This window comes from Lissotriton helveticus, chromosome 6 (assembly GCF_964261635.1).
Source record: "Lissotriton helveticus chromosome 6, aLisHel1.1, whole genome shotgun sequence".
NCBI lineage: Eukaryota > Metazoa > Chordata > Amphibia > Caudata > Salamandridae > Lissotriton > Lissotriton helveticus.
Genome location: NC_136067.1, coordinates 365,731,520 through 365,744,481, shown reverse-complemented (window position 1 = coordinate 365,744,481; position 12,962 = coordinate 365,731,520). Strand labels below are relative to the sequence as shown.

Here is a 12,962-nt window from a genome sequence, read left to right as displayed (position 1 = left end):
AGTGCCCACCTCGCTTCTATGTTTATTTTGATTATCGAGGGTGCTCACCCCTCTTTGTGTGCCCTCGAGTGGAATCACCGCCGCAGCCCTCGCGCCGCGACCAGGAAGTCAGGCACCGTAGTGCCTGATGTGGGGCGGGACTTCCGGTTCTCGGAGGAAGTCCCGCCTGCTGCCGCGCTCTAATTGGCCAGTGTGGTCAGGAAAGGAGAGGAAGCGTGGAGCGCCGGTGCGGGGCTCGCGTGAGTGAGGGAGCCCCGAGAGAAGAAGAGAAGCCGAGAGGTAGCATGGCCGGGGCTCGAGTGAAGAGCCCTGTGTGCGGGCAGAGCCCCGGCCTGCGGCCCGTTTGCAGAGGAGTCCACCCGCAGCTGCTGGTAAAGAGGAGCAGAGGCCGTGACTAGAGGAGAAGCGGAGCTCCCCAGCGCGAGGGAGAGCCCCGCTACCACCCGCCTGCAATGCCCCAGTGAGTCCCGTGTCTGCTAAGGTCCCGGTGAGTGCGGGGACAGGGTCTTTTTATTTAGAGCGGCCCCGGTTGACAGCGGGCCGCTCCGACAACCTGGGGCATTGGTATGTAAGAGCCCGTGAGAGGCTCTGAGGGCATAGTTGCTCCTGAGAGCCCTGAGAGGCTCCATGCCCGCAATATTGTTAAGAGCCAGAGAGGCTCCGGGGCATTGTTTGTTTTGAGCCCTGCAAGGCTCCAACGGCGGGCCGTTTTGTGTTTAGAGCCACGGAGGCTCTAGGGGGCACGTTGTCGTTTTAGAGCCTGAGAGGCTCACAGTTGTTTCCGAGTCCCCCGTGAGGGACTCCAACGTTCCGGGCATTGTGTTTAAGCCCCGAGAGGCTCCTGCCCATATTTGATTTACGAGCGCAGCGAGGCTCGAGGTGCCACTGTTTTTAGAGCCCTGAGAGGCTCCCTGCCCACATGGATGTTTAGATCCCCGTGAGGCTCTTGGGGGACACAAGTGGTTTCAGAGCCTGTGTGGCTCCCACAGTTGGCACAGTTCTGTTCTAGGGTCAGTGAGGACCCTGTCGCAGTTTTGATTCCCAGCTGCCCAGCATTAGTGGGCAGCTGCACCGTTTAGGCGCTTGGGATTGTCCTCAGCTGCCAAGCAATTTGTGGGCAGCTGCCATGTTTAGGCCCCTGACTTTTGGACACAGGGCGTCCTAGCGCCAACAAGGCCAGTTGGCCTAGGGACTGCCACAGGTGGTGGCTTATGTAAGTTTTTGCGCAATTGTGTGGGTTTATTGCACCTCTGAATGTTTTAGGCATTGTGTTTTTGCACTATTGAGTTGTGTCCTGGCACCTCTGAATGTTTTATGCATCATGTATCTTCCTTGTCTTTGCACCTCTGAATGTGTTTTTGATGCATCATGTGCCTTGTTCTCACACAGTTGAATGTATTTTTATGCATCATGTGTTTTCTTTCCTTACACCTCTGAATGTTTTAGGCATCATGTGTTTTTCCTTCCCTGCACCTCTGAATGTGTTTTGATGCATCATGTGTAATGTGTTCTTGCTGATACCCCTAAATGTATTTTATTCTTAGGTGGTTGTTCTTTCCAGTACAGGTGGTCCTAGTGAGGTCCTGGTCCCCTGCGTGACATTCTCCTAAGGTGGTTAGGGTTGCGTAGGTGGTACTTACCTGTTACCAGTAGTTACTGGTTGTGTGCTATACTTGCTAATTTGTGTTACAGTGATTTTATATCCTATTTTCTATGATCTACAAAGTGCTATTTCTAAAAGTGTTGATTCTGACAGTGGCCCATGTGGCCCTGTCCTGTACATAATCCCTTGTGAATATTGCCCGTGCCAGTTGGCACAATGTACATGTGTGATTTCTATCTGATGTGTTTTGACAATACAAAAGTTATTTTTATATAACCTTGTGTGGAGTTCCTTTTGTGGTGTGCCTAGGGTGTTGTTGCTGTTGTGTGCTGGCGCAAATGCTTTACACATTGCCTCCGAGTTTAGCCTTACTGCTCGTGCCAAGCTACCAAGGGTGTGAGCAGGGGTTATCTTGGCGTGTGACTCCCTTTCTCTGACTAGAATGGTGGTTTCTGCTTGGCTTTGGCGTCAGCCTTAGCCTACCAGAAATCCCAGTTCTAACAATCTTGGTAGTTGATAGTCCAGAAAGGCCCAATACCCGGCAGTTACGGGGGAATCGCGAGGGGGCGGTACCCAAGAGGAAGCGTGGTGCCCAAACATTTGGTGGGAGGAAGTCAAAGCATGCCAAACACTCCAACAACTCTGAAGCAAGGTCATGGAGGTTCCTATAGTATACAATGCACCAGTTACCACTTCAATACCAACCTCACCCACACCAATCTTACGCGAGGAAAACACTAGGACGACAACACCTATAAGGGAGGATCTATCCACCCAAAAAAGGGTTGCTCTCCTGAGGTCTCTACTTAACCCACTGGAAACTAGACTCTCTCAGATAGAGCTAAGGCTAACAAAAATCGAAAAAGCAACCACAGCTACCGCAGATTGCTTAAAAACCAACAAAGTTATGCTGGGTGATGGGCAGACTAAAAAGTCCCTGGGGGGGAGTCTTGCTTCAAAATCCTATTCCACCATCATCTCAGGCCCATGTATCGGTGATCACCCCTAAATGGAACCCACCTCCCGTTCTTCTTGATAATGCCCCAAAAATGGCCAAAAAGGTCAAGCCCAATGAGCCACTCGAACCCCAAGTGGGGAGCGTCCCAACCAAGAAAATCAGAATCGATCTACCCCCAGACTCAAGTCCCTATGTAGTGGTCCTATCTGGGGTTCCTGAGTTAAATGATCCGGCTAGGGAATCCTTTATGTCATTAAAAAATAAAGTTGCTGACTGGCTGAACAAACACAGACCGCTCCCAGGCCACATTAGTTGCGAGATTCTGATGGTTCGTAGGGTGTCCTGGGTGGGTCACAGGCCAAAAAACATCAACGGCGACAGCATTTTGGTCAATTTTAGGGACCCAAGGACTGTAGCCCACTTATGCGACTGGTTGTATTGTGATTCCGGGACAGCCATACAGTCACTCCCACTATCTTACTTTTACCCGCTTGGTCATTCGTGCTATAACCCAGGGACGGCAACAGATTGGGTGAGAGTGGAAGCTAGAGGGGTGGGTAGGACAAACAGGGACAGGTCAGGTCAGCCCCATATATCTACCCAATTTCCGACTCATAATCGGTATAGCTGCTTGGATATTTGGGACCCCGGCAAGTAGCTGGAGCCAGCAACTTAGTGATTGTATCCAGTGGGAGTTCTATAAGCAACCAAGGAGACAGGACTGTGGGTAGTAGTTTGGAAATTATTAAGTCCCCAGTCCCGCAGGTCCGCCTATTTTCCCCCACTACAGGCCTGACCAATCCGGGTCTAGACCCAAACTCGTCAGCTAACCTACAAGGTTCTTCAACTGGTGTAAGACTAAATGAAACAGGCCCCAGGGCTGTGGTAGGCTGTACTCCCAGTAGTGGTAACCTAGGCACACTATCGATATTGTCTTGGAATGTAGCAGGTCTGCCCAACAAAATGGATTGCCCGGAGTGGGGATCCTTCATAGATAAAAATGATGTATGTCTCTTTCAAGAGACTTGGGCCAGAGAGGAACAACTACGTGGGGGTTTTGCATCATTTAACGTGCTGGCACGCTGGGGGGGGAATTGACGTCCGTCAGGGGGGTCTTACTATCTGGGTGGGTTCCCACCTGGGATGTAGGGCTAAGACTTTGAACACTCACTCCGATGATGTCCAAAGTGTAGTTCTAGGATGGCCTAACGCCTTTAAGCTTGCTCTGGTCAATGTATATTCTCGACCAGTTAGCATAACTAGTGATTCGCGTACCATTGAGGAGCTGTCCCTTTTTTTAAACACCGTCACTAGTGACACTCATCTTCTGGTAGGGGGGATCTGAATTGTCACTTTGAGCCACTAGCAGGCTTGAGGGATGGCGCATCCATGGAAGAAGATGACTACTGGTCTATACCATCGACCCAGGCGCCCTCGCCAAGGTCATGGTCTCCCCTAGCCATTCAGATTACGGCACTAACTCTTAATCATTCAATTAGGGCCTGCAATGGTCGCATGCCTTCGGACATGCCATCCAAGTGCACGTATAACAAGCCTGGACAAGAGTCACGGCTGGATTATATACTAGTTGAAACAAGACTTTGGCCTAGGGTCATTGACCTAAGGGTTACCGCACGAGCCGAGAGCGATCACAACGCTCTAATTCTGGAACTGACCCCCCCCCCGGTCCTACCAAAGATAACACGATCGGCTCTGCGGACCCTGATACTAGGATCATTCTATCTAATGATAGACACAGAGTCAGGTGGGATAAACTAGTAGCACACCCAGAAGATGTTTGCAAATTATACTCACGGATAGTGCCCGTATTTGAAGAGGTCTGTGTTTTAATCACACAACCTTCTCCCCCAGACCTCCATACTAAATTCCAGGTACTTTATACTGATTTAGCCAGCACCTTAGCTGAGGTATTTAACCCCTGTGTGACCAAACGGAACAGAAGGGCTCACACAAGTTCATGGTATAACGCCGCCTGTAGAAAGGCTAAAGCAGAGCTAGTACAGGCTTTGAAGCAGAATAATAACAAATTACAAATTCAAGCCAGGAGAACAGAATACAAATGGCTGATTAAGTGTGCAAAGGCAGAGTGGAATCATGATAAGTGGACCAACTTAACTGCTGCCCTCGCTGCTAGAGACTCCCGGAAATTTTGGTCTATTGTCAATACAGGTTCTGGAGAGCCAGTATCGGCCATTGAACCAAACATAGCAGCCGAAGTGTGGGAAGATCACTTCCGCGCTTTGTACTCAGCGGAGGATGGTATGGTAGCCGGGGGAATAGAATTGATGCTGGTACCATCTACCCCGCAGCTTGAGGTGGTTGATTTTAAAACGGAGGCGGTTTGCAATGCAATAGCCAAACTTACGGTTGGAAAAAGCCCCGGGCTTGGACAAACTCCCGGGAGACCTCTCCAAACACGAACCAAAGATATGGGGCCCATATTTTCAGACCATGTTTAATGCAGTCCTGAGAGGAATGGCGGTACCCTGTACTTGGCTGGGCGCAGAGATAGTCCCTATCTTCAAGAAGGGTTCTACTCTGCTCCCAGCCAACTACAGGCCCATCAGCCTCATTGATGTGCCTCAGAAGATCTTTGCGAGGTTAATTTTAGATCGCCTACAGGACTGGATAGAGGTCCATTCAATTCTTAGTCCATATCAGGCAGGGTTCAAGAAAAATACATCTACCATGGACCAAATTTTTCGTCTGACCTTATTATTTTGGAAAACGGTCAGGATAGAGGGTGGCAGCCTCTACATGGTGTTCGTGGACCTACGCGCTGCCGTTGATTTGGTCCCACGGGCGAAACTATGGTCTGTGCTCCTTGAGCTAGGTATACCACCTCAACTTTTGAACATGCTGATGAGGCTTCACGAGGCGCATTTCGCTCGGGTTAGGTGTGGGAAGAATGGAGCACTCTCATCCAGATTCCCTGTTGACAGGGGGGTAAGGCTGGGTGCGTTTTGGCACCTACCCTGTTCTGCCTCTATGTCAACGGGGTAATCGCCCATTTAAACGGTGTGCTGAACACTGATGCCCCAAATCTGGCAGGTAGCAGGGTGCCTGCGATTATGTTCGCAGACGACACCCTCTTGCTGTCTAAGTCTCCAATGGGGATACAGCGCGTATTGGACGGATTCGAGGCATTTTGTGGTGGACGGGGCTTGGAGATTAATGCCCTCCAAACCAAATTCATGATCTTCAAACCCCCCGCCACCACTCGCTCGAACCCCAGCATAGGTACAACTAGACTGGAAAGGGTCCAGATTTTCAAATATCTGGGGGTAACCATAAACGAGAGCATGACGTGGGCCCCCAGCAAATTAAGTCCCAACTGAAACTGGCCCAACTTGCAGGGGGTATCCTCAAGCTCGCCAATACGTCGACTATTAAACCTATCAGCCCACCCTTGGAGATTTATAAAACGCAAGCAAGGGGGGGCGGTCATGTACGGCGGCGAACTCTGGGGCTACTCATGTAGGACTGATATCAGCAAAACAGAAAATACATTCCTAAGACAATTGCTGGCCCTACCACTTAGTACTCCTCTCCTACCCCTGAGGTTTGACTTGGGTCTGAGACCGATAGATGAGGAATTAGGTCTCAAACCCTTAAGGTTCTGGCGCAGGCTCTGGACAACACCCGAGCTGCCAAATTATAGGCTGGAACTCATAGAAATATTGGAGCATATTACCAACGATTAGCGATATTTATCGCTAACGATGCTTAGCAACAAATTGTTTAACACTAAGCATCGCCGGAAATTATCGCAGAGATAACTTGCTATTAGCAAGGTTTATCTCAGAAGTGATAAAAATCCTCGCGCTAATTGCGAAATGAGAGATTATCGCTCGAAAACCAACGATAATCTCTCGAAGTTTGGCGTTAGCTTGATGATAGGGGCTCACAAACTTAGCCATGATATCCACCTTCCATAGGATATCATGGCTAAGTCAGGAAAATACCAGGTGTAAAAAAAGCAGTGCTAACCGCGGTTAGCGCAGCTTATTTTATCACTAACAGGGTTAGCGAAATCCTTGATAATAGGAGAAATGTCGCTTAACAACATTTCTCCTATTATTTTTCTCTGGAACGCCCCCTTTGCATCTCATTAGAGATGCAAGGGGAAGCGTAGAGAAAAAGGGTGCTATCATGCGAATTTGCGTGTTAGCACCCTGTTGCTGATAGGTAGATCATTTTATCTCCTCTTTCTTGGATTTAAAGCCAAAAAAGAGGAGATAAATCCCTTGATAATATGCCCCTCTAAGTTTACCCAATGCAGGGAAAATTCCGTGGCTCATGTATATTAGGAATGAATGTGGGAGGTTGGGAGTACCTGCGCTGTGGTCTGATCCCGAGTCTGGCTGTAACGGGGTCTCACGCAAGCACTTATCGAGACTGTTTTATGACAGCAAACTCACTGCCGTCCTTCATAATTCTCAAGCTGGCACCCTAACCGACTCTTTCCTAAGGGTCAAATATTTTTATCACTTTGAGTGTATTTTGGATGACATTTACCCTATTTTAGCTAGGAAACTGTATCTACAATGGAGATATGGTACTCTACCGATAAGAGCCTTTACTAGTAGATGGTCCTCATCCTCTCCAAAAAACTGCCCTGGTTGTAACTGTGACTTAGAAAATGATCTACACTCTACACCAGGGGTCTCCAACCAGTAGCTCAGGAGCTACTGGTAGCTCACCAGCACCCTCAAAGTAGCTCTCAGAGGTGAAGCCAAACAAAGACAATCTCAGAGATTCTGTGTATATTAAAGAAGGTAGCACTGCTCATTTCACTACCCATAAGAGTTACAGACAGCCAAACCAATGTTGATAACACTCAAACGCACACTGTGGTGGCCTATCAATCAATCAATCAGGGATTTATAGAGCGTACTACTCACCTGTGAGGGTCTCAAGGCGCTAGGGGAGTGTGTGGGGGGATTTGGGCACCTCAGGTCATTTGAAAAGCCAGGTCTTGAGGTTCTTCCTGAATGCTTTCAGTGTGGGGCTTCATCTGATGCTGAGGGGGAGTTTGTTCCAGCTCTTGGCCATGATGTAGGAGAAGGTTGTGCCTCCTGTTCTACTTCTGTGGATGCAGGGGATTTCGGCCAAGGCATGGTCAGCGGAGCGGAAGTTTCTTTTGGGAGTGTAGAAGGAGATTCTTTCGTTGAGGTATTGGGGTCCGGTGTTGTGGAGGTCTTTATAGGTGCATGTGAGCAGCTTGAAGGTCACTCTTTTTTCAATGGGGAGCCAGTGGAGTGCTCGTATATGCTGGGTAATGTGGTCTTGTCGTGGGATGCTGAGGATGAGTCTGGCTGCGGCGTTCTGGACAGTCTGAAGTTTGTGGAGTAGAAATGTGTTAATTCCGGCATAGATGGCGTTCCCGTAGTCCAAACTGCTGGTGATGAGTGCATGGGTGACGGTCTTCCTGGATTCGGGGGGTGGGTCCGTTTGAAGGTCTTGCTGAGTATGGGGAGGGTGTTGAAGCATGTGGAAGCTGCAGTGTTGGCCTATGGGTCTGCCACATGAACCATGTTTATCCACTTTAAATCTGACTAAGAAGGAGATTGGCCATGTTATCCGCCCTACTCGATCAGTCACACTGTGTGTGACATCAAAGAATATTAGCAGCAGTAACCAGAGCTGACCCACCAAAGGGTGTGACTGCAAGAACTAGAGTGAAAATGTGTTAGTTGGGAGCATGATCAACCAAAGAGCTGAGGAGAAGAGAGTATGCATCCAGGGCAGAAAATTTTTAAAGCATCACATTCATTTTTGTGTGGGTGTGTGACATTGTGTCCTTCCTAAATAAACAGTATTGATTCCTTAAAGCTACTCCTAGTGTCAAGGACTGCCAAATATGTATGCTGGCCTTCATCATAAGAGTATTATATCTGAAGCAATTGCGCCCATTCATGGTATAATTGTGCCATAGCCATAATATTTTTGTCCTTGACTATTTTGGGCATACTTGCTGCCATCACTGACACATTAAGAGCATGACTGGCCTGCTTTTAGCAATGCCTGACAGAGTGGCAACCGCTTCTCCCATAACAATGGCCATTACTGATATATGTTGGGCATCAAGCTGTAGCACAGTGGTAGCCCTGGTTTAATGGTGGGCATTATTGGCATAACAGAGGCATTCTTAGTGTTATGGTGAGGAAGAATGGCCTATGATTCCAATACCTGGGTATTTGAAGCATAATTTGCCCATGAAATGCATTTTTACATGGCGGTACTCAATGAAAACAAAAAGCTGATGTTTAGGGACTGTGTATATTCTAACCATGAAAGCTGATTTGATTTTTAGAGGAAAAAATTATGCTTTTTCAGAAAAGGTTTTTCTTCTGGAAAATTGAGTTTGATTGCTCAAAGTGGAAAGGGATTTTGATAGACAAATATGTGTATTTTCAAAAATGAACATGCTAATGACGACAAAATATTGCAATTCTGAAACATATTTAAAGTTCTTAGCTGAATGATAATTCAATTTGAGTTGGGGAGACTTACTGCTGTGGTAATACCCTTTGTGGCACACGGCATGTGATGATTTGAATTTTACTTAATTACAAGCATTTAAAATTGATAAACGTTTTCCTAGCATTCTGCTGATAACTTCACCTGGAATTTTTGGGTGGTTACTACTGATAATTGTGCTTAGGGTCATAGTGTAATGTTAATACATATCATCAACATTTTACAGTGATAAAATATGCTAGTAGCTCAGCAGGACTTTCCTTGAGCAGAATTAGCTCTCACTACAGAAAAGGTTGGAGACCCCTGCTCTACACGTTCTCTTCTTTTGTCCGGCATACTGTAAGACCAGGAGGTATTGGCTCAAAACTCTGTGCAAAAACTTGGGTTTTGCACATTGTATGCAAGCTTATAGAATACTTAAAACAGAGCTAACCAGACCCATTGTATTTGCCGTATCACAATTTTTGGCAGTTAGGTAGCATAAGCGTAGGCTTTTAATTACCACCGCACAAATTGTGTATAGTAGCTAACTGTAATTAATAGTTTTAAATGAATTAAGGAACATATTGCAAGTTTTATGTTTTTATGGTACAATCTTTATGGTCTATTTAAAAAAAAAAATCTTGTCCCAGCACTGCTATTAATTTATTATGTATGTAAAATACATTTATGTGTCATCCATGTACATTGTATTTCAAACATGTCTTGATCTTCTTTTATGGCTAAAATGCCGAAATAAAGATTTATAAATGAAATGGTTTTTGTGCGGCCCCAAGAATAAGTGATTTTGTAAATCTGGGGCAGCGTCAAAATCTATGGGTGTTGCGTGAGAACACCCACCACAGTGCCCATGGAGTGCCTCCTTGATGCAAACTAAGGCAACGCAGCACTTAGCACTGCTTTGCCTTATTTCATATCTGTGAGGCCATGCAAAAGAGCGCAGAGTGGCTTTGCGTTGCCGCGTAGATATGATTGTGAGGCCTGCGCCACCAGAGCATAAAACAAAGGGGCATATTATCAAGGGATTTATCTCCGCTTTTTTGGCTTTAAAAGCTAAGAAAGCGGAGATAAAATTATCTCCCTATTACCTAGCTGTCCCTAACACCAGTTAGCGACAGCTAGTAGGAGATAGCGACCATCTTGGGCCCCGCTTTGCATGTCAGAGAAATTTATCACTAATGACATGCAAAGTGGGCGTGCCAAGATTTTAGCGACTGGAAACAGTCGCTAACATCGCTATCTCCTATTACCAACTTTTGGAGATATTCGCACTAAGTGCGATTATCTCCAAAAGCTAACACCTGCCCAGAGCAGTTCTTAGCCATGTTATCCAATGGGAGGTGGATAACATGGCTAAGAGCATTTGCTCGGTAATGCATGAATATCGCTGACTTTTCAGCGATTTTCATGCATTTCGGCCGATTTTTATCGCTTAGGAGATAAACCTTGATAATATCAAGGCTCCTAAGCGATAAAAATCGTCGCTACACGGCGATAAAATTGTAGCCGCTAAGCCAACCTAGCAATAATTATCGCTAGTTGTTGGTAATATGCCCCAAAGTGACACTTCTGGCAGCACAGGCCTCTTGTAAATAAGCCCCGAAGTCATGAGGTAAAATTCTTAACCAGGATGAATCTGGTTCGTGTACCTGACTCGTGTTCCTTTGCGGTCAGCCTGAAATTGTGCCAGGATCCCTGTTTACTGCCAATTCAGACTATCATTGGTGCTTTGTGCTTTTTGGTGTTAATTTCCCTTCTAAGGAAATGCCTCCTCTTATATGGTCACCCCTAAGTTTTTCTATTGATACTGCAGGTTTTTTTACTTTGAGGGGCATATTTACAAGCGCTTTGTTCCACCGCTGCATCACTGTTTGGGAGCACAGAGCTGCACCCAACTTTGCTGAACCTGAGAGTGCTTTTGGAGAGCTGCTGGGACCCTCAGAAGGAGAGAGGTCGACTCAGGAAGGATTGACCTGTGAGTGCGACAATGGGCGACTGGTAGTCTAGTTGTGAATGGTCATTGCCCAGACTCGAGAGGACTGTGTGAGACTTTTACCCTGCAAACATGACCCCTTGTCCTTCTTCGTGGCTCCCCAACAATAATTTATGAGGGATGGGATACACAGGCACTTTGCAGAGTTGGGGGTTGGCCAGTTTTAAGTCCACAATGCAGAGAGAGGGGATGGTGGAACTAGTTTTTCTGGTTGGATTTGCAGAGTTTCTAGATGCACAAAATGGTTTGTAGTAGTGGCAATGCAAGATACATGTCTCAATAAATTAACAGCTGCAGAACAGGATGTCGAGCGAAGGGCCCTGAAGGTAAAAGTAAAGCGACCTCCGAAAGGGTGTCCTTAGAAACACTCACTCGAGAGGCTTGGACAGATACACAATACCATAATCCGAGATAAACCCTCTTGTAACTTCAAAATTCTATCATGGAATGCCAGCGGCCTAGGAGATGAAATTAAAAGAGTGGTGGTATTGCAATATCTGAAACGTCAAGTACCTGATGTAGTAATGCTTCAAGAAAACACATACAGGGGGACTCTTACTGTGCGCTCAATAGATGGAGCTTTCAATTAGCAGCCCATTCAGGCTACACCAGGGGCTCAAGAGGAGTTGGTATCCTGCAGCCGCGGCCTGTGGAGGGAGTTGCGGTGGAGCAGGCAGGCGGGGTGGGGGAGGGGCAGGGTGGGTGGTGATAAACAACGGAATCTGGAGGATTGCAGGTAAGTAAACAATTAAATTAATAAAACGAATTTCGTAGCGCACCCTGCATCGCATTTTGCGATGCAGTGCACGATATGGAGGAAATTGTGTCCATAGTCATCAGTGGGGAGACGGTGGCAGGAGTTGGGGGACCGGACACTGCTCAACATGACCTAACACAACAGCATCAGGGTAACGACCAGGGACGGGGGGATGGGAGAGATGGGCACATTGGCACATATGCACAACTAAGTAGAGCATATCTGCAGACAAACCATGCCCCAGACCCCCAACTCCCACCACGAAACCAATGTATCCAAGTATGTAACATCTCAGCACTGTATAAGCACAGAAGTCAAAGGCACACTGCATGAAAGGTAGAAGGGGCAGCAAAATCAGAGCTGCAGGGGCGACTCCCCCAAAATGCAGCACACACACATAACATGCAGAGCACATCAACATTGATAACGATGTGGTACAAACTGCAACACGTCCACAATAGAACAGAGGACACCACTGTTGCTGCTTGTGTGTAGAAACTGTCCAGTCACATTTGGCATTGCAGGGAAAGGTGAGTTGTTAATGTACAAGTACAAACACATATCCGTGATGTTGTCAAAATGTCGACTGTTCCCCAGCAAATAGGCAGCTCCTCCCAAACAGCCACAATGTACACTGTCATGCAGTCTGTATGTAAACATGTACACAGCGACAACAAACATGTGAACACAATGTTAAACTTCATCTCCCCTTCACATTGCAGATTGAAAACCAACACCTCCTGCAGAGCAGGCCGAACCTCTCTTCCCTGATGACGAAGAGGACCACCACACCTACGACACCAACGCCCTCCAAGAGTTCATTGACAGCCTCCACACCCCACCTCCAGGAGCAGGGCAGCCCCGCTGCATCGATGAGACCCCACCCCCTGCACAGACCACACAGCAGTCAGCACCCACCACCATGGCTGCCTCAAAGGACCCCCACAAAGAACACATGGCCTTCCAATGCCGTGTGTTGGGGTGCCAGGAAAAGCTGGCTGAAAAGGTGCAGTGGGGTTTGACCGCATGGCAGCCAAACTAGATGCTATAGGATTGGCCATCATTGTAAAAAATGCACTCAAGTGCCACACATTTGATCTGGCTTCCCTCAAGGACTGTGAATCCCTGGGATTTGTCATCCAAACTA

At 47.3% G+C, this 12,962-nt stretch overlaps 1 protein-coding gene across 4 annotated transcripts in view; it reads left to right on the top strand.

The window, feature by feature from the left end:
- The window catches only part of LOC144761369 (uncharacterized), a 510,161-nt gene that overhangs the window by 492,440 nt on the left and 4,759 nt on the right, over nt 1-12,962 (top strand). For all 4 annotated transcript variants that reach the window (XR_013595688.1, XR_013595689.1, XR_013595690.1 and 1 more), the window contains one exon: nt 12,538-12,821. Coding sequence is in view for 1 of the 4 variants with exons in the window: in XM_078646783.1 (XP_078502909.1) it covers nt 12,538-12,821 (284 nt within the window). In the remaining 3 variants the exon portion in view is untranslated. The remainder of the gene's footprint in view (nt 1-12,537; nt 12,822-12,962) is intronic.